The 23,634-nt window shown below is 35.7% G+C and overlaps 1 protein-coding gene across 1 annotated transcript in view; it reads right to left on the reverse strand.

Annotated features, from left to right (window-relative positions):
- The window catches only part of SPAG16 (sperm associated antigen 16), a 750,884-nt gene that overhangs the window by 679,470 nt on the left and 47,780 nt on the right, over positions 1-23,634 (reverse strand). Inside the window, exons 8-9 of the mRNA XM_037042002.1 lie at positions 21,111-21,180; positions 11,935-12,044 (exon numbers count right to left, since the gene is read on the reverse strand). Coding sequence (XP_036897897.1) covers positions 11,935-12,044; positions 21,111-21,180 — 180 coding nt within the window. The remainder of the gene's footprint in view (positions 1-11,934; positions 12,045-21,110; positions 21,181-23,634) is intronic.

Consider the following 23,634-nt stretch of genomic DNA (forward strand, 5'->3'; position numbering starts at 1 on the left):
TTGGCTTCTTCATTTCCTATACTATTCTTAACACCCTTCTGTCTCTTTTGTACCTAAAAATTATGCTTCTTAATCCCTGCACCATTTCCTCATTCTCTCACTCCCCCCTCCCTGCTGATAACCCTTCAAATGATCTCCATATCTATGATTCTGTTCATGCTCTGCTTATTTGTTTTGTTTATTTTAGATTCAGTTGTTGATAGTCATGAATTTGTTGCCTTTTTAATGTTCATGGTTTTGATCTTTTTTAAATTTAATTATTTTTCAAGTACAGTTTTCTGTATTTTACTCCCATCCCAGCCCCCCAACCCATGCTCCCCTTCTTCTTTTTCTTAAATAATTCCCTTTAACATTTTATAATAATGGCTTAGTGATGATGAACTCCTTTAGCTTGACCTTATCTGGGAAGCACTTTATCTGCCCTTCCATTCTAATTGATAGCTTTGCTGGATACAGTAATCTAGGTTGTAAGTCCTTGCATTTCATGACTTTGAATACTTCTTGCCTGTAAAGTTTCTTTTGATAAATCTGCTGATAGTCTTATGGGCATTCCTTTGCAGGTAACTCTCTGCTTTTCTCTTGCTGCTTTTAATATTCTCTTTATCTTTAACCTTTGGAATTTTATTTGTTTTTACTTGGTCCTATTTTTATTCTTTTTTTAAAATTTTATTTAATTCTTGTTCAAGTACAGTTTTCTGTCTTATATTCCCAGTCCTGGCCCCCAGTGCTCCCCACCTCCCTCCCATTTCCGCCCCCCACCTTAGTTATTGTCCATGTGTCCTTTATACTTATTCATGTGAGTCCATCCCCTTTTCCCCTATGATTCTCTCCCCTCTCCCTTCTGGACCCTGTCTAAACCTTTGGCATTTTAATAATGATGTGTCTTTGTATGTTCCTCTTTGGGTCCAATTTGTTTGAGACTCTCTGTGGTTCCTGAACTTGCATGTCTATTTCTTTCAGCACATTAGGGAAGTTTTCTTTCATTATTTTTTCAAATAAATTTTAAATTTCTTGCTCTTCCTCTTCTCCTTCTGGCAACCCTATGATTCAGATGTGACTCATTTGGAGATGCCACAGATTCCTAAGCCTCTCCTCATTTTTTTGAATTCTTGTATCTTCTTTTTGTTCTGGTTGAATGTTTATCTCTTCCTCATGTTCCAAATTGTGGGTTCCAGCTTCCCTCCCTTCCCTGTTGGTTTCCTGAGGATTATTCTTTACGTCACTTAATGTGACCTTCATTTTTCCTTTATTTTTTGGCCATACTCAAGGAGTTCTCTGGGCATCCTGACAACCAGTGCTTTGAACTCTGCACCTAATAGATTGAATTTCTCCTGGTTTGTTTTCTGGGGTTTTGTTCTGTTCTTTCACATGTGGGCTATATTTCTTTGTCTCCTCATTTTAGCAGCCTCCTTGTTTGTTTGAGTATAGGTTGAGTTGCTTTTATTCCCTGTCTTAGTAGCATGGACTATCACAAAAAAAAAACCCTGTAAATTGTGTGGGGTGGAGCCATAGGTAAATTGCCTGGGTGGGGCAGCCACTACTCCACTTGCTTTATGTCTGTGCAGGGGAACACTTAGAGAGGAGCAATGCTACCACCTGGCTTCTGGGAGTTCGCCTGGTGCTCATCCTGTTTCCAGTCTTTTCACCCCCTTCCCATGTGCAACTGGTACCTTTCCAGCTGCTGCACCATGGGGAATCCTGGAGTGGGTGGGGTTGCATACCTAAGACAGTGCTGGCCCTTTCAGTAGCGAAAATCCAGCAGTTTCTTCTGCTACCCCAACCCACACTGGTTTTTACAGCCAGAGGTAGTGGGGATCTATCTTCCCAATGCTGGCACCCTGGGCTGTGCTGCCTGAGGCTGGGATCACTTGCACAGAATGTAACCCTCCCATTGTTCTGCTGTTGCCTCTCCACCACACTGCCTCTCTGCCTGTCTCCATAATTTTACCCCTCTGACATGTCTAGATGAATGTGTCTTCTATATATCCTTGATTGTCAGACTTCCATACAGCTCAATTTCCTGATAGTTCTGGGTGTCATTAGTTTGGAGATCTGGTTGTAATTCTATGGTTGCACAAAAGGGTGAAGTGTGTCTACCTACACATCCATCTTTACTGGAAGTCTGCAAATACAAAGGTTTTTAAAAAAATCTCAGATAGTAGCAGAACACAGCAAAATTTAAGTAAATTCTGTAGATTAAATATAGTTTTGTAAAAATGTTTATTTGTTGATCTAAATAATTATATACATTGTTATTATGTAGGGGAATGTCTATGTTTTTAGGAATTATACACTGAAATATTTGATGATGGAAAAAATAAATCATAAATAAAAATGCTAAAAATATATACAAGCTAAGCACTCTGGCATTGGGATAAGATAGAATCTCAAGGAAGTATCGGTAAAATTTACTACATAAAAAAGTATGGACAAATTTGTCTACATTAAAGTGAAAAACTTTTTTCTGAATTATATTTTTAAAGATAAAAAGTTTATTTTGGTAGTAAAACATGACAAAATGAAGAACTTCTATTCATTAAAAGACACTGTAAAAACAGAAAATATAAGTCACCATCTAGGGCAAGATATCTACCTTCATTTAATTGATCAAAAATTAGTATCTAAGATGCACTGCAAATAAAAGGTTAATAACCTAATAAAAAATGGTCAAAATTTATGAACTGACATTTCATTGAAGTGAACATATGAACCGCTTATAAACAAAGAACATGTTTAACTTAATTATTAATCAGAAAAATGAAAAATAAGAAACAATAGGTAACATATTTTACTTATTAGATTGGCAAAAATCAAGAGTCCTGGTAATACTAACTTCTGGAAAGGGTTTAGAATGATAGAAACAGTGGATGTGTAGACATGTTTAACTAATGTGGAAAAGCATATGCCACTATCTCGTAAACTCCTCCTCCCCAGGGATCCGCCATCCCACTCCCAGATGACGGTCCGACGGGAAATCTGGTGCATGTACGCCTGCGTACACAGAGGATTATTCGTGCCAGCACTGCTTATTAGACCAATACTTTGAAAACAACCTGAGCATGTATTAACACAGAACAGGGAAGTAAATATTTTGAAATAAACTATATAGCCATATATAGTAACATGAACAATAATAGAAAAAAATGAAAAAAGGAAGCCATAGAAGATTATATACTTTATATATTACTTTGTCTTTTATATATAATATACAAATCTAATTTAATATATATTACAATCATATATACTTAAATTAAAATTTACTTGAAAATGTTTACTCTTTAAATTATTGTAGATTTAATGCACAAATCCATAATGTTTCAGAATAAAGTTGTTATTCTGAAATATAATGTAGAAATTAACATTAACTGAAATTTTCTAAACCCTGAGCATTTTCATTGTAATCTCATTTTTGTATTTTCTAAATAATCAATGGTTACAAATAATTCAAAATAAACAGTAGTTATAAACCTGAGAATAATTACTGTTTCTTAATTATATTTATTCTGATGCACATTTACTTGTTCTTTCTTTAAGCAGAATATATTTAGTATAATAACATATTTCTATATATTTTATTCTCTACTCAGAACAGACTTATAAACACATTGGCTAATCCTTATGTATTTAACATGGCAGGATTTTATTAATAAAAACACCTCAGGGATTTTTAATGCATTATTTCAACTGTGGAAGACATTCAACATTATCATCAAATTATAGGCATTAAAATTCCCATTTGCACATGATTATAGACTTTTTAATGCCTCCCATATTTCTAAACTCTAAGAAAATACAAAACTAATCTCCGTTTTAGCAACTTTATATCTGATAAATAGAATGATTTAACATCCTAATGTAATATTCACAATTACTGGCAAAATATCAGCCAGATCTTGAGTTGATGCCAAACTCACAGTGATAGTTTAGGCAAATAAATAAATAAATATATAGCAATATTCAAGAACAGTATGTGAAAATGTAACTACACTTCTTCTAATAAATACAAAGTATCAGCATGTAAGAGCATGTAGCTGCTCTTGAATGGCAATCATGACCGTCACCAGTGTGCGGGACAACTGTCATGATGTTGCACATTGTCACATCACAGCTGAAGAAATCCCTTCTCTGCGCTTCATATTTCCATTATATTTAAACTCTAATCTGTTTTATATAATCACTGAAAGATGTCATAAGATATTAAATAAGATGTAAATTGTTCGTTAAGTGAATCAAAATATAGAATAGCTCCTAAAGAAGTTGAGAGGTATATACTGTGTTTATAAACCTAACAGCATTTTCTAACACAATACAGAAAAATGCACACGTTAGACCATTAAACTGGCCTCCATTAGGCTCTGATTTCCATATCTCTGTTTGCACGTAATCTGAATTAGGGAAACCATGCCTACAATCACAGACAGCCGTTGCCTCATTATTCAAGTCATAGAATGTGCAATAAAATGACAAAAATGGTTAAAAGGGATGAATCTAGAAGCTTGAATAGATTTCTATCATGTGTCACCTATATCCTATTTCACACACACACAAAGAATAATATTAACAATTAAGTGTTATTTCTATTCAGGTAAATAATCCCTTCCATAAAAACACCATCATCTCAATCATCTCATCAGTATTAACTCTAAATAGGCACTATGCCAGATATATTACATATATTATTTCATTAAATTGTGACAAAAGCCCTTACACGCACATAATATTCTTCCCACCTTATAGTGTTGGAGGCATAGAAGTTTAGTATTTGCTCAGGTTTGTACAAGTAATAAGGGGTACACTTGGGTTTCAAATACAGATTAGGCTTCAAAGTAATTCATACTCTAATAAACAGTTTCCACCAAAGAACATGGCACAGTAGTTAACAGGTGCTATGCTGAAGGGAAAAGGGTTAGGATAGTTAACTTATGCAAAGGTACATTATGAAAGCTCTACATCAAAGCTAAAAAGTATTCTTTTCCTCACTTATCAAAAGGTATACATATATACACACAGAGCTATACATATGCACAGAGCTATACATATATATAATTTCTAAAGACCTAAAAGAAGTTAAGATAGATGGGAAAATCTATGAAAAGTCATTCATAGCTTATTAGAAAGCAGTTATTTTAATAGCTATTGTATATTGGTAATATAAGCTATAAATTTTGAAAGGCCATTCTTAGATAATATGTTATTGATTAACAAACAAAATTCATCCACTAAAAATAATGTAACTTAAATTATTAACTGAACTTAAAAGCTTTAAGGAAAACATTTCAACTTCAGCTAAATTTTTTTTCTTAAAATACATTCTGAATAATTGTTGCTAAATCAGCCTTTGCCTAGGTAAGTAATCTAAAAGTTTTAGTACATATAAGCTTTGTAATTGTTTTTTAGGAAGATTTTTAAATTTTATTAAGCATGAAATATAAATACTTCCCGAAATATAACAGGTATTTGTTCTTTTATCCTTTAACAACATTTAAATATTTACGTTATGGGCTATTTTTATAATTTTATTGTATACATTGTAATGTTTATATAGCCTTCCTCACATGTCCTCTGTTACTATACTTTGAAGAAGGAATACCTATGTTTTATTGATAATATCTCTACAATACTTTAAAAAATGTTTTCTAGCGGAAATATAAAAGGAGTAATAAGAACATAAATCCATTTACAAGTAGATGCATAATAACCTAGATAGGATCTTTTCATTTAGAAGAGCATGTCTATACTCTAACCAGAAAGATATTAAGAATTAAATTCAGTAGTAAAAGGATGGAAGGAACAAGTTAGCAATCCCTTATCTTTCTTAATTTTCTCCCCATTTTCTTGACTTACTTTCAATAGCGGTACATTTTCACTTCCCCTGCATAATTACTGAGTACGCAGTTCAGGACACCAGATGAGTGGAAGATTTTTAATATATGTAAGTTGGAATGTATAGGAATTATGATTGTTGCAAGCTCCAAATTTAAGTCTTCGAGGAGTCTTTTAAACAACAGTTTGAACTATAGTTAATGCCAATGATTTTCCCCTCTATAGTGAATAATAAATCCTACACATAAATATTACCTTTTAAAACTATTCAGATCCACGATATATTGAATTCTTCCACTCTGTTTCTCTTTAATATATCGGAACATTGAGAGTTTCATATGTATAATCACCATTCAGTGCCTCACTAAAGCAGTGATTTTTTTTCTCCTAACTGTGACTAATGTGATTATAAAATTATTCAGTTAACTGTGTAATTAGTTCCCTTAGAGTAAAATATATTTCACAGGTAGAGGAAATTGTGTTATAGTATAGAGTTATCTTTACAAAACTAACCCATTAACTAGTAACCTACTGATTAGCTTAAAGTCAAAAGAAAACTGTTTTCCCAGAGTTTACACAAAATTACCTAATTCAAGATAAAATAATTTAAAACATAAGAATTAACTTTGAAGTATAGTCTCACATTAACTCAACCTTATAGAAGGGATTTACAATGTTACAGAAATACACAGAGGAATCACTATGTCAGAAAGCCAGATGGCTCACAGCTTGAGAAGTAAAGATATATACAGTTGTCTAAGTAAGACCAGTTTACAGGGCCCATTTTGGGAATATTCAATGCCATACAGAGCAGACTATTAAAGACCATCCAGAATGCTCCTAAAGTTGACCATGGAAATGAGTTTAGAAAGCCCCATAACCTCCACCAGGTTCCCTAAATACAACCAAAACAATAGCCAGATTAAGTAAATATGTTCAGCAAATGAAGCTTCAAGACAAGTTCCTCAAGGCCTTAGAAACCCAGAAGAGCTATAGAAGAGATCAAAACTAAGCAATGCTTTTTAAAGATAAATAAAATGGACAAACCTTTAGCAAGACTAAATAAAAAAGACCCAAATAATATATCGTATTTTGCCATGTCCCATGTAAAATGCTCACCCATGCTTTTGGCCCAAACTTTCAGGAAAACAAACCTTTTTCAATGTTTTAATTCAATTTTTAATTTATTTATATTTAGAAAGAAAACCAATCATCATATTCCAGGGTATTATTTTGCATACAGATATCATTATAGCTTTCTAGAGTTACACTTTTAATGCGTAAGCATAAATAGAAGAATTAAAACATTTATATAGATATGGAATTAGTACTGCCCATATAATGCACATCCTTACTGTTCCATAAAAAATTTGGGAACAGTAAGGTAATACCATACATAGCAAAACAGGGTAATCTAACCTGAAAGAGAAGATATAGATGTTACAACTTACAGCACAGAAATACACAGGGTCATAAGAGACTACAATGAATAACCATATGCCAACAAATTGGATAATATGGAAGTAATGGGCAGATTCCAAGAATCATGAAGAAACAGAAAATCTGAACAGACTAATATAAGCAGAATAAATAAGTAATCAATAACTTCTCAACACAGAAAAGGTCAGGACTAGATGGTTTCACTGGTGAATTCTACCCTATATTTATAGAATATCAATCCTTCTCAAAATCTTCTAAACAACTGAAGAAGATGGAACACTCCCAAATTCATTTTACAAGGCCAGCGTTACCCTAATACAAAAATCATTAATAGGGCACTACAAAAAAACTATGAACCAATATCCCTGATGTACATAAATTTTAAAATTCTCAACAAAATATTAGCAAACTGAATTCAACAATACACTACAATTGTGTATCATGATTAAATGGAATGTATCCCTGGGCTGTAAGGATGGTTCAACAGGAGCAAATTGGTAAACGTGGTATCACAGTAATAAAATGAAATGTAAGTCATATGATCATCTCAATAAATGCAAGAAATGCTTCAACAAAGTCCAACATCCTTTCTTGATAAAAAACCTTCAACAAATTGCATATTTAAAAAACAAACCTTAATATCATAAAGGGCATCCACCAGACACCCACAGAGAACACCGTACTAACAGTAAAAGGTTGGTAACTTTTCCTCTAAGCTCAGGAATACGACAAGGGCGCCTGTCCACAGCACCCACGCAGTACGGCACTGGCAGTCCCAGCAGAGCACTTAGGCAAGATGAAGAGATAAAAGGCATCTCAATCAGAAAGGAAGAAGTAAAACTGTCTTTATTTACAGATGTTCTAATCATACATACAGAAAATGCTAAAGATTCAATGAAAAACCTGTTGGAACTTAATCAACTAACTCAGTAAAGTTGCAGGATATGAAATCAACATAAAGAAATCAGTTGTTTCTATGCACTAACAACAAAATATCTGAAAAAATAAACAAGGGGCTCCTATTCACAACAGCATCAAAAAAGAAATTACTTTAGAAAAAATTTAAACAAAAGTGAAATATCTGTATAATGAGAACTACAAGACATTGATGAAACACAATGAAGAAGACACAAATGGAAAAATATTCCCATTCTCATGAATCAGAAGAACTGACTCTCTTCAAATGTCCAAACTGCCAAAAGCCACGTGGAGGAGAGACTATTCCATGAAGTGACCCCTGCCTGACCTGTGCAAGACTTGCCAGCTAGATTCTGGCCAGACCAGTGACTGCTTCCCCGAGAGCCCCTCAGAGATCATCTGATCTACCCCTCCGTTATGCCCCACGGCAAGGTTTGTGCTGGTTCCTGGAACAAGCTGTTGCCCTTCCCTGGGAAAGCACGAAAGGCATCCTCCCCTTCTCTGAGGCAGGCCATGCCCCAGCACCCCATCCACCCCACCCTGTTCTATATAACACCTTTGCACCTACCATGAAGCACAGAGGAGGACATCCATTTCATCTTGCTGCTGCCGGAGACACACCTCATAAATGCCCTTAACACACTCTTATTGTAATGATGGAGTTGTCAGACCCTTTCTATAGTCCCTTGGCCCAGTGCAATGTTATATAACACATATACAGATTCAGTGCAGCCCCTATCAAAATTCCAATGACATTTTCCACAGAAAAAGAAAAAAAATCCTAAAATCTGTACTGAACCACAAAAACACTCTAAATAGCCCAAGCAACCCTGAGAAAGAAGAATAAAGGTAGAGGCACCACTTTGCTGGTTTCAAACTATACTATAGAGCTATAGTAACCAAAACAGTAAGAACATAAAAATAGACACAGAGACAAATAGAACAGAACAGACAAACTAGAAACGAACTTCCACATATACAGTCAACAGATATTTGACAAGAGTCAATAATACTGTGGGTCAATATATGATATTGGAACAACTGGATAACCACATGCAAGAAAACGAAATTGAGTCCCTAGCTCATACTATCTTCAAAAAACAAACTAGAAATAGATTAAAATCTTAGACATAAAACCTGAAACTAAAAGACCTCTACAAAAATAGGGGAAATGCCCCATATCTCTGGTCTTATCAATGATTTTTTAATATGACACCAAAAGCACAAGCAACAGAAGAAAAAATTGACAATTGGGACTACATTAAACTAAAAATCTTCCGCACAGCAAAAAAGTCAACAAAATGAATCGGAGAAAATATTTGCAAACCACATATTTGATAAGGGGTAAATATCTAAATATATAGATACACACACACACGTATATATATACACACATACATACATATCCTCATAAGCTCAATAACAAAAAATAAACAATCTAGTTAAAAACAGGCAGAGAAACTGAATATTTGTCCAAAAAATAAGACATACAAATGGCCAACAGGTGCATGAAAGAATGCTCCACACAAGCTACTACATGATCCAGCAATCCCACTCCCAGATATATTTCAAAAGGACATAAAAACAGGATCTTGAAGAAGTGCCTGCACTCTTAAGTTCCCTGCAGGATTAGTCACAGAGCCCCGGACACGGAAACCACCTAGGACTCTGTCACTGCATGCATGCAGAAACAAGATGTGGAACAGGCACACCCAATGGAATGGAACACGATTCGGCCATGAGAAAAGACATCCTGCTGTTTAAGATGACCCAAATGGACCTTTACAGCATTATGCTAAGTGAAGTTAAGTCAGGAAGATAAAGAATAGTGTATGATATCACTTATACGTGGAGCCTAAAAAAACCAAACGTGGAAACAGAGAGGAGAGTAAGGGCACAGGTGTGGGAGAACTGGGGAGGTACTGGTCAAAGTGTCCAAACTTGCTAGAAAAAATTTTTTTAAGTATCAGTAAAAATGATAAATCAGTGTAAAGACGAAGAATTCCCTATTTTTTCACTTTAGTTCTATTGTAAGGCCTGAATTTGTCTATCGTATTGTAATTATTACATTAAATATTTCAATGTAACACCAAAAATAATATACTATGCAGAAATATATATCTGTCCTATATTTTAGTAGATTTTTATCACATGGCCTCACTAATGTAAGGTCTCGCAAACCATAAGCACTTAGGAAATGAATCAAAAAATCATTTGTAAGTATGACTTTGCACCTGAAAGAGAATACTTCTGCCATTCGAAGATAAAAATGTTCCTGACGACGATCACTATCATCACACATATATCCTTAACTCTATTATTTCCTTTACTGTTCTGAATGCTCTCTTTGCTCTCTGAACCGGTAACCTCTGTGCGGATAAACAAACACTACTCAGATCGGAACAAGCACTACCTACTGGCAGCGACAGCCACCCACCACCACTGCTTATCTGGCGGAGACTCAGACTGAGGGCAGGTGAAGGAGCGGGGAAGGGGAAGCGTTACGGTGGCAAAGGAGCAGGTCTGCCCCATAGGAGATTGCGGGCACTGGGGGCAGAAGCTGGAAGCAGTCTGACGAGAAAAGTGGGTATACCACAAATACCATAAATCCATAAATTAAGAGTGACAATGAGGGAACAGTAAAATATTACTCTGAATACCACACACACACACAAAAAGATTACCAGCCCTGGCCTGGTGGCTCAGTCAGTTGGAGCACCATCCTGTTCACCAGAAAGTTGCGGGACCAATCCCCAGACAGGAGACAACTGATGAATGTTTCTCTCGCATCAATCTCTTCCCTCCCCACCCGCTCCCCTCTATTTTTGGTATACTGGACAACACTCCTGCCAACTGAGCCACAACAGCCAGGGCCTGACCAGTCATTCTTAATATAAAATTGTCTTTAATCATTGTAGAAGATTTTAACTATCAGCTTGATTACAAAGCACAGGCACTCAGATCAGATACAAAGAGATTCTTAAATGGGACTGAACTCTTTCCATTTTACTTTTAAAGAAGACTAAAAAAATGTTTGAAGTTATACCAAGAAAAAATAAGTAAGAAGGGCTTTCAGGAACAACTATAAAAAACACATGGGCAAAACCAAGAAAGGGTGGAATCATGAGAGGGAGGAGGGGATGGCTGTGGTTGGGGGAGTGGTGGGGGGAAATTCAGACAACTGCACTTGAACAACAAAAATAAAAATAAATAAATAAGAAATTATCTGGGAGCTGTTTCTTTTGGACAGAGGCAATTTTTTTAACTTTTTAAAAAGACTTTATTTATTTATCTTTAAAGGGGAAGGGAAGGAGAGAAATATCAATGTATGGTTACCTCTCGTGAGTCCCCTGCTGGGAACTGGCCTGCAACCCAGGCATGTGGCCTGACTGGGAATCGAACTGCGATCATGTGGTTCGCAGGCCCGAGCGCAATCCACTGAGCTACACCAGCCAGGGGTTGGACAGAGGCAATTTTAAGCAGAAAAGCAAGCAGGTGAGCAGACATGGCCAGACTTAAGTTGGGCTACATGGCAGGGGGGTTCATTGAGCTGTCTCCCCACTAAATAGGTGTGTCCCTCAAGTAGTTATGCAACAGTTGAGGACATCCACTTTCTACCTCTACACCAAGAGGCTTATAGCATGTAAACTCTAAACAACTTTCATAGTAAAATAATGATACCCTGTGTGGTCCATGGATCTGAAGATCTGAGAGTTAAGTATAAATTAATGGCAGCAAAAACAAGTATCATACCTTTTTATTATCCTTCATCCTTGTCTTACATTTGGTTTGTTCTCTGGCTTCACGAAGACCTTTCTCAGTAGGATCTTCTTGTTCACAGTCCTTTTCAGAGCCAGAAAGAACTACAAGATAATACACTTATTCTTACTATGGGAGCCAAAGTCATGCTACATTTATTTTTAACTAATACTATTACAGCCATACCAAAACATTGTGAGCAAAGTCTCAAATTCATTACCCCCAAATTCAGGTGGCGTTACTGCAAGGTTAGTGAAATGGCATGCAAGCCAGTCAGAAAGCCCAGAAGCCAATTGAAAATTGGCTCCCATTACATCCAAATTACTGCTATCATGAAGTTACTTGTATTTATAAACAAAGTAGAAGAGGGTCAAATCAGAGCATGGTAAGCAATAACAAAATTTCCGAAGTGGAACTGGATAATAAATAAGAGATTTTTAAAAGAATATTGCATTAATAAAATATTATTCTCTATGCTTCTAAACATTGAGGAAAACAGGAAGAGAAACACAGGGTAATATTGCAATTCAGTTGTAAAATTGGTCTCCACACCCTCTTGGACATAAAGAACAGTCCTAATGGCATCGTCTGAGGGAAAAATAAAAAGGATAGAAAAAATATTTCCTTTTCCATCTTTCATATACATATACATGTTTAAATACAAATAATTTTCTCCCATATTTCTAAATAGGAAGTTGATTCCAAATAAAAAATAAGGTCATATTCCTTCATAAATGAAATAACTCAATGCTCTAAATTACAACTCTAGATTTATAATAAAGAAAAGATAATAAACACACAAATATCGGGGTGGTTTCACTGTGAAGGCTCTCACAGAGCCCAGAGGTTACAAGGGCAGGGGACACACGGGTGGTACTTAGTTTCTTCCTTTACCCACTTAATCTTTCCTACTCAGTACCTGTTCCAGACAAAAGAGAAAATCCTCAAAATAGCCCCCACAATACATACAAATAGAATATTGTATAATTAGTTTTACAGGGAAGTTCCTGAAAGACTTCGAACACATGGCTACCCAAGTTGCCTGTCCTCACTCAATGGTGCTGCTAGGTACAGCACCTCAGTATCTGGGAAGTCCAAGTGCAGGGGAGAGGCAACAACTACAGCTTGTTGAGGTTAAAAAGAATTGTTTTCCTCCTCAATGGCCAAGGTGACAACCTAATAATGATCATAATAACCATGTATGCCTAATTGATCTTTATAACAGCCACCGGAATACAGCTTTCATATTTTTTGAAATCCTGTCAATAATCCTGTGATGTTTACTACCTTTTATTTCTTTTATATACCAGGAGAATTTGTATAGTGGTAACTATAGGGAAGAAAGGAGAAACGCAAGATTTCAGTAGGTAATTCTAAGAATACAAGCAGATCTCAGGTAGCATGCAAAATATTACTAAGCACCATTGCATAAGCAAAATACAAGAAAAAGCAAGAAACAAACAAAAATGATAAGAATAAAAAATGAAAGTCAAAAACCAAAAGAATTTGGTTTATGATTATATGCAGTTGTTCCACAGGCAAATTACAAAAATTCACACTTTAATAATATTTTAGGGGAGCCCTGGCTGGTGTGGCTTGGTGCATTGAGCACAGGCCTGTGAAGCAAAGGGTTGCTGGTTAGATTCCCAGTCAGGGCACATGCCTGGGTTGCAGCCAGGTCCCCAGGAGGGGACACATGAGAGGCAACCATACACTGATGTTTCTTTCCCTTTCTTTCTCCTTCCATTCCCTCTCTCTAAAAATAAATAAATAAAATATTTTTTTAAAAAATAATATTTTAGGGGAAAATATCAACATTCGGAAACAAAAAATAAGAATAAACTGCAGAATGTATATGGAATTGGCAGAGAAATAACATTTCTCATTTATCAATGTAGCAAGAATAAACATAATTTGCATTCTCCATCAGGCAAATATTACTTTTTGTAGAAAAAATCAAAGTCTCAGACATTAAAGTGTGTCACATTCATAGTTAACTGCATATAAATTTCATAGTCCATATAGCACTTCTTCATGTTTAGTAATATACTAGCAAAGTTCATGTCTCTATCATGAAAGCCTCATGTTAATCATCTAGTGCTTATTAATCACAAGGCCTGTAGTATTAACTGGGGCTATGCAGTTTCCTAACTGTTACTTGGGCACAATCAACATCTTAAGGAAGGTATGAATCCTTAAGAGAAATAAAGCAAATATTAAATAAACAAACATACACATTTTGGCTTCCAGAAATTTTATTTACCGTAACTCCAGTGCTAAATTTCACCTATGCAATGACTGCTTCATGGATACACATATTCAACCAACATTAACTGAACATGTTCAGCTCCCCGTGTTCATATATTAAAAAATATATGAATACAAAGTCTGCCCAGAAAAAAGACCAGCCATTGTTAATATAAGGAGAAAGGTTTGAGTGACATCGATGTAACCTGTCAGCCAAGGGAGTGGACTGGGATGTGCATGTGCGAACAATGACGACTTCACTGTACTAGTCAGTGGGGACAGTAGACCCCATTGAATGAGCATGTGTCCTATGTGGCCATCGAATTCAAAATGACTGAGTGAGTAGAGCAATGAACCTGCGTCAAATTTTGGGTTAAGCTTGAACATTCCTCTGCACATACTATTCAGACAATTCAGAAGGCTGCAACTATAGGCAACTGGTGATTGGCAGCTCCATCACCACAATGAGCTCACTCATGCTTGACTTCCTATGCAGAAATTTTTGGCAAAACATCAAATCACCCAGGTGACTCAGTCCCCCTACATCCCAGATTTGGTGCCCTGTGACTTCCAGCTTTTTCCAAAACCAAAATCACCTTTGAATGGGAAAAAACTTCAGATCATTGATGAGATTCTGAAAAATAAGACAAGGTAGCTGATGGTGACTAGAAAAACTCTATGAAGTCCCAAGGTGCCTACTCTGAAGGGGACTAAGGCACCACTGCCCTACGTGCAATATTTCTTGTATCTTCTTCAATAAAGGTCTCAACTTTACATAGTACATGGCTGGATACCTTATGGACAGACCTCATACATTCATGTAACAAATAAATATTTCAGTATGTCTAATATGCCATTCCCTAACTTTCTTGTAGATTATACACAGCTGAAAGAATTATTTTACTGGAAACAGGTTTTAAAGAAATTAGCCCTAACTAGCCCAGAAAGATAACTAGAAAATATTCAACATTAGAACAGATGTAAGCTAACACGAGGAAATCTAACTGGAAATAAAAAATGTAATAAAGGTAAAGCAGAAGAGGTTATATTTGAAATGTTAGTAAATCTTTCTAAACTAGACCATAAACTCCATACAATTATTCAAAATTAGCATCTGGTGATGCAATTTCCAGCAGCAATAAAATACCCAACTTTGAAAAAGCAGCTATTAATTAAACTAAAAACCTTAAGAAATACTTTACTATGCATGACATCCATTTCCTCTGTTAATGCCCCTGGAAGGGAACTTCCAGTTTTAAACCTCACCAAACATTTCCAGTGGCTTGCTGTTTGTTCTGAATTCACAATTCCCTATCATAAAGTATAGGTTACATTAAAAAATACAATGATATGTATCTTTACAACCTGCTTTTTGCATTCAAATTGCAACTTTATAGGAAATCAAAGTAATATAAATTAACTAACACAAACATATCAAAACCAGTGTATTCATAAACTTTTTGAAAGTAAGTAATCTGCACAAAAAAGTTTTATCTTATAATATGTAATACTCAAGTGTTTTTGTGTGGTTTCTTATAAATATTTGATACATATTATTTTTCATAACAATAAAAAATAGTACAAAATTGTGACTTCAAATATCTAGTAAATGATAGCTCACTATTTCTCCTAGAAACTTTTCTATTATTCTATATGCCATATGAAAAGAAATATAGATTTGAAAATGCTTTCAAGTGAGATAGTTATGTGCTAAAGTATTGACAATATTCTTTCTGGTGGTAGCAATTAAATGGATAACATTTTAAGTATATTTTACCATCTTGAAATCAGTACCTGACTCTGATTACTCCAAAAATATGACATGTTTAAATTCCTTTAATAATTATACTTCAAATAAATCAAATATTTGTCATATTCTCTAAATTTGAATGAAATAACAATTAACCTTTCCTTTTCACAAAGTTCGGTCAACAATTCATTTTCCCAGAACTACAGAGTGAACATAATTTTAATCTTAAAAATTTCTACTGCCTGAAGTAAATGGATAGGTGAGTGATAGAAAGAAAGTAGGTATTTTACACATTAATCTAAAATAAGCAAAGGAAGAGGGAGAGTGTTAACTATATGAAAATGATTGTGAAGGACCACAGTCTTTATGAGGAACAACCACCTAACCACCACGGCCACTTCTCGAATCACACTCCCCGCCTAAGGGAGGATCCAAGCTGATCAGGCAGGCAGGGTGATGACCGATGCTGAGATCACGCAGTCAAATGCTGACACCAGAAGCTTAGGAAAAGGTACTGCAAGTCCTGTGTCTGAAACTAGAGCGCGCTCAATATATAAGGAGCACAAAAATTACTCAGTACCAGATTTAAGAAATTAGTTTTATTCACATAATTAGAATTGTTCAACTAAAAGAAGCTATTTCTTCATGTTGGATAGGAATGTATTCCCTTTGGTCAGAAGCTATTTCAATATATCATCGATCAAAAAATATAATTAGAAACTTGATCTGCAAAGTAACTTATAAGTGTCATCTTATAAAAACGTGTTCATTTTTCAATTACGTTAAATACCAGGAGATGACTTTACAAAGGAGTTACATAAACCATTAGTTTATTTTAATAGAGATGTCAAGAATAAACATATATAATCATAAACTATTAGGCTAAAATGTAGCATGACAGATTAACTGATGCAGCATCAACCAAATGCACAAAGTTCCTCCCCCTCTAATACAAAGCCCGAGGGCCAAATCGCCATCGCCTTGTTTCGACCTGGCATCAGCGCCGAGCTCCTTGCCCCTAGTTAGGGAGCAGTTACATCTATACCGTCCTAAATTACATTCGGCCCTTTGAAGGCAACTGCGAGGCTGATGTAGCCCCTGGTGAAAATGAGTTTGATGTCCCTTTACAAAAGGCTTTAAGCCTTTTTTATATTATTTCTCACTTACAATCTTTAGTCATTTTGGGAGCTAGAGTTTCTGAGAGTATGATAATTTCATATTATCTTCTCATATTTATATCCAATTATATACTTAAAGGTTAACTACATATGAAACATAATTTTTGATGTAAACAAGCATATAAGCAAATGCAGTAAGCAAAAAAATGTAGAAAATAATTTTTTAATTAGAAGAGCAACATTTATTCTTATTTTTTAACTTGTAAAAGTGACGCATGATAAACACAGACATACAAAAAAAAGTCACAATTCCTCCACAATAAACATAACTGTTAACCCTTTGGGTACTTTTTTCTTTTTCAAGGCTAAGGTGCTTTATTTGGGTCTCTGATTAAAGATGTGGGTGTGAGTTAGGGGGGAATTGAGAAGATGTTGGTCAATGGGTACAAACTTAAAAGATCACCAGCCCTGGCTGGTACGGCTCAGTGGATTAAGAGCCAGTCTGTGAACCAAAGGGTTCCGGGTCCCCAGTGGGGGGAGTGCAAAGGGCACCCACAACTGATGTTTTTCTCCCTCTCTTTCTCCCTCCCTACCTTTCTAAAAATAAACTTAAAAAATATTTAAATAAAATGTTATTTTCTACATTTGTGTAGAAAATGTAGTTATTTTCTAATTTGTGTAGGAAAATGTAGAAAATAATCTTTGTGTGATGTGTGTTTTACATATATTTACCAGACAACCCTCATAGTACATAAACATTTATATTCCTTAAAATTATATTAATATAATGAGTATTTTCTTACACATGATTTGTAAAGACTTTCTAGCATCATATGATCAATTCTATTTAAACATGCACTTGCGGTTAGAGGTTAATATTGCTCGCATTGCTTTGTTACTATGGATACAACTGCAGTAAACATTCATGTGCACAGGCTCTGTAGGCATCTCTGAGCACAACTGATATTTCTTTAACACAGAACGTTGGGAAAGAAACTACTGAACCAAAGTGAAGCAAAACATTTTAAATATAGCAACGCTACATATTTCTTTTAAGCCTTAATTAATTAGAGAACACAGTGAATAGACATCTGGAAATAACACAATAGTATGTTTATTAAGAAAATATACCATTTCAAAGTCTTTCTACTATTTAGCGTTTTCCATCATTCTTTTTTAAAATCAATTTTATTAAGGTATAATTCACATACAACAAAAGGCATACTTTTAAAGTGTAGAGTTCAGTCATTTTCTTTTAAGGATATTAAGAAGAGAAAAACTTAATCTTCATATTAACCAGAATTTAGCACTTCTAATCTCTGTATTCTGTTCTGTAAATATGAGTGTCCTTCTGGCATTTTCTTTCAGCGCAAAGAAAATCCTTTAGTATTCGCTGCACTTCACAATGGCTTGCAGCAAAATCTCTCAGCCCTAATATTTGCATTTCACCCTAATATTTGAAGAATATGTTATTGTATATAAAATCCGATTACAGTTTTGCCACATTTTAAAGCTTTCATTTCATTGTTCCTAGTTTTCACTGTTCCTCATGTGAGATCAGCCTTGGTTTGCATTGTTCTCCTTATGTAACTTCTTTTCTCCCTTCTGCTTTCAAGATTTTCTCAGGGGAGAGCAACGGAAAAAGGCAGAATGACTGGAACTGAACAGCAATAAATAAATAAATAAATAAGAGAATGTAAAACAACAAAAAAAGATTTTCCCACTTAAATTTTCAACAGTTTAAATATGATGCATCCAGGCATGATTTTCTTTAGATGTTTGTAGTTAGATGATTTTTCTTCTGATATGTAAGTTGACATTTTACATCAAGCTTGGAAAATTTTAGGTCATCTTTTATTTAAGTATTTTTATGTCCTATTCTCATTCCTTTCTCCTTTGGGATTCTAATTACATATATGTTACTATATTTTTAGGACTATAAGATGCACTGGACTATAAGACACACCTAGGTTTTAGAGGAGGAAAATAGAAAAAAATTTGAATCAAAATATGTGGTAAAATATTTAGTAACCTGTGACCCCGCTCCACCACTGCCAATTTTTGGGGGGGAAAGTGTGTCTTACAGTTCGAAAAATACGGTACGTCATTTTCTCCTGTTTCTTCTTTACAACAGATTATTTCGATTAATCTCATAAAATTCCCTGATACTTTGGTCATATGCAATCTTTTGAGAAGCATAAAGCTTTATTGTAGTTACTGTATGTTTCAGGACTAGAATTTCTATTTCCTTTTTGTTTCCATTTGTCTGTCATGATTCCATATTTCTTCACTTATTGGTGTCATTTTTTCCTATAAGTCCTTGATCATATTCAAAATAGCCCCCTTAATATTTTTATTTGCTAAATCGAACACTTGAGCCATATCAGTGTGGATTTCCATTTATTGTTTTTTGTCCTAATGGTTGGTCATATCTTTCACATTTCTATACCATATCTAGAACATTTTAATTATATACAAGACAAGACAGTTGAGAGATTATAAGGCAAACAGACAACTACCTTCTTCTGAAGGGTATTAATGTTTGTTCTAGCACACAGTTTAATTTTTTGTGTAAAAAAGAAAGGAACTGTTTAATTAAAAGTTACAGAGGTTTAAAAAATGATGGAATTCTATCGTTAAATCTCACTCCCTTTAGAAAGGAAGATGCACCCCCCCGCCCCACACAGCCCTGCCGTCCGTGCCCAGTGTGCCCGGCCAGGCCAGCCTCAGAGCATGTCAGTCGTAAGTACTACCCTCCAGAAGGGAAAAGCAGGAGTCCTTCGAAGCTCACTTCTCCAGGCTCCTCCCCGTCATCCCAGTCATCTGTGCCTGGCTGGCAGGCCTCCACAGTTCCCAGCACCACCAACTGTGTCACCATGATCTCCAGTTCTTAATCCAGAACCACATGGCACCTCCTCGGGACCGGCTGAAGAGAGTCCTTTTATCCCTTTTCTTCTCTAATGGCCCCTCAGTGTCCCCCACTGTCCCCATCCCACGTGGCAGCCTGCCTTTTTTGTGTCACACAGTTTAAGGTTTTGATCACCTTGAATTTCAGGCTTAATTTTAGGCTTAATTATGGTAGATCCATGGAAATCTCTAAATATTTCCCAAGGCTCTCTAACTTGCCAAGATTCAAACTCTAAACTCTAGTTCTAGGAATCTGGTATAAGCTTTGGTTTTGGTTTTACAGGGTGGACACAGGATGCTGAATGTTAATACGGTGTTACCAGGGCATTAAAGAGGTCTCTCCATCCAGGCGTGGCTGCAACTCCAATGTCTCCCATCACTGCTTGACCTCTAGAATCTCTGGTGTCCTCTTACTCCTATAGCATCTTTTCTCTCTGACAGGTCTCACGTAGTCTTGCATATGTAGCCCAGCCATCAACTAAGGACACATAGTAAACAAACTGGACTCCCTCTTGACAGATTCTTTGAGGACTCTCTTATCTGGTGCCCTTTTCCAACAGATTCTAATTGCTTCCACAGCTTGCCTTTTCAGTTCTTGCAGGAGTGACATGATCTTCTTAATCTTCATTTCCATGAAGCCTAGAGTGGAAAATTCCCAAGGCACAAAGTGATAGTGATGATGGAGCTCAACTTACACATTTTTCCTTGTCACTCACCTTCTGTGACTTGTGCTGTTTTCCACTGTCCAACATTACACACACACACACGCATACACACTAACATTACACGCCCCCACATATATATATATCCTATTGCATCATATATATATATATATATATATATATATATATATATATATATAGTCTAGTTTCAGAGGTTTTTTTTTATGGGGAGAAGACTAGTCTGACACTAAATACTCTATCACAGCCAGAAATCTTCTGTTGTAGTTTACTTAGATTTTTTGCTAAAATTAACCCATATAGTATCACATCTGTACTTACTCTTACTCTTTTCATTAACATTTTAACTTGTAAAATAGTTACCACACCATTTATTCACTTTTAAATAGCTCTAGAATTTTAAGCCCTGGTAAGGTTGTGAAATCACCAATCAATATTAAATTATAATTTTATCAGAGTTTACTTTACCTCTAATTTTAGAAGTTTGGTAACTATGCCCTGGTTCCATTTGCTTTAATTTTATTCCAGGTCCAGAACTCTAAAAAATAAAATCCAAAGACATAAAGTTATAAACTAAGTGACTCGGAAAGTTTAAAATGCAGTATATTAAGTATTGGTTGCAAAATATTAAAAATATACTAATCTCTCTTGAATTAAGTCCTATGTACTGAAAAATTTTAAACGTAAATGGCAAAAAAAGGTAATTATTAACTTTAAACTAAATTCCGCAGGCAAGTACCACCTACTGTGGGTAAGCATTTGAAACATTTGTTTCACAGCATTGTTCCCTCAATCAAGAATACTCACTGCACATTTTGAATAATGATTATTCAGATCTTTACTTTGAAAGAGGTTTCTCCTCTGTTCAAACTGCTTCACAACTTAATTCATCATTGTGTCCATAAAAGATGAGGTAGTTATTAGTTAGGAAGTAAAATACAAAAAGACTCCTGTTATTCCCAAAACTGTTAGCTCATTTTCCACCCACAGAGACTCCTTGCTTTATTAAACATATATTGTAATTAAGAACACTTGCTAGTTTGGTGGCATATCATTCCCTTTATTTTCTGAACAAAAGACTTAAATTTAAAATTCAACCTAAAAAGTTATCTCATCCCTCACTGGATATGATTATGCCAACACTAATACCATGTGTTTAATTATGTGCAGATACAAAAAGTTTTCTTTTGCTGAGCAGCAACATTTTTTTATTAATAGAATATAGATAATAAGTTGGAATGTACAGACTGGTGCTCATAAAATGCCTGTGTTTAAAAAAGAGTTTAAAACAGAATCATATCTATTCTTGGATGCCAAACGCATTATACATTTTTACATACACCTCTCATTTAAAGTAGTGTGGGATTCCCACGGAAGTCAGAAGCAGAGTGCAGACTGCCAGCACACCGCGCACCCCGTCCCCTCACATCGTGTGCTGCCGTGGAGCTGTTGCCACCAGTGATGAAGTGATAGTGGGACATTACTATTAACCAAAGTCCATATTTCATTCTAATGCCATTAATATTTTCCAATATCCTTTTTTCTGTTCCGGGATCCCATGAATGCTGACCAGGTAACATTTCAAAGGATGTCCATAAATGTGGGTTTGTTTGATGTTTTCTCAAGGTTCGGCTGCAGTTACGGGTTTGGGGGAGGAACGCCCCCGAGGAGAGGTGCCAGTATTATTCGCACATCACATCAAGGGCGCGTGCTATCGACATGACTGAACACTGACGATACTAACTTTGATCACCTTCCTGCAGTACTATTTGCCAGGTCTCACCAGTGTATAGTTACTTTTTCCCCATTTCCATCTAATGGGGAAAAAGCAACTATACACTGGTGTATAGTCCATCTAACACTGTATAGAGCTATACACTGGTTGGTAGTCCATCTAACTCTGTACTTTGGAAGCAAGTCAGTAAGTATAGCCACATTTAACAGTTTAAGGATTAAGCCCCACCTCCTTCAGGGAATGATTATCTACATATGTCACTGGAATCCTCTGAGGAGATATTTTTCCTCTCCCTTTTATTCTTTATCTCCCATTTATTTATATCATTATGAACATTTATTTTATACTGCGAGTGACAATTCAATACTGTATTATTTATTCTCTTGCTCAAATTGTTCCAAATTTGACCAAGGCCAGCTCTTTCAGGCTGATTCCTGCCTGGCTCCACTTGTTCATGTTTGACGACTTTTAGACCTCACACTCCGACTGTGTCCCACATCTGGGCAAGCTGATAAGGAGGCCTCGGAGCTCCTCCTTCAGCACTGGTGGGAGATTTAAACCTCACAAGCCCCTCTCTGCACAGGAGAACTCTCTCCCTGGCCTCAGATCCTAACCACAATAAAACCCCCAAGCCAGTCTGCTTTCCGAGGCCTCTCAGCCATTTCAAACTCTCATGGCGGCCTGTGCTGTTTTCCCGAGAGCCCGAGTATCTAGTAAAAACCGCATTCTTACCCTCTTAGTGTGTCTATGGCGTCGTCAGGCTCAACACCCAACACAAATCTGGTTGGTAGTCCATCTAACTCTGTAGCTGCCCAAAACAAATCCTGCACATACCCCACTTTTTTGTTTTTCTTTTCTTTTCTCTTTTCTTCCCAACCCCCTCCCCTTCTTTCTTCTTTTGCTCACAAGCTGAACATTTCCCAACTTCCTAGCATAACTAGATGCTCTAAAAGCTCCAGATTTACCTTCTATTTTCCTGCCCAACCTACAATCTGCCGCTTCTGCAAGAAGCCCTATTTCATTTTATGAAAGAATGTTATTAGAAACCAATACCTGAGCATAGGATTTACCCATTGTTGTCGGAGTATAATTACTTCTACATCTTCTCAGAAGACACACCTAAGAATATATATTTACACGTATTTTAGAATAGCTCCTGAGTTAGAGCCCTGTAGCCCCAAAATGATAAAATATAATTTATTAAATATACATAGTAAAAAATAAAAATTTTATTTTAAATATGGGGCTCTAAATCAG

The sequence above is a fragment of the Sturnira hondurensis genome, unplaced genomic scaffold, assembly GCF_014824575.4.
Source record: "Sturnira hondurensis isolate 20B ecotype Veracruz unplaced genomic scaffold, ASM1482457v3 Scaffold0003681, whole genome shotgun sequence".
Lineage (NCBI taxonomy): Eukaryota > Metazoa > Chordata > Mammalia > Chiroptera > Phyllostomidae > Sturnira > Sturnira hondurensis.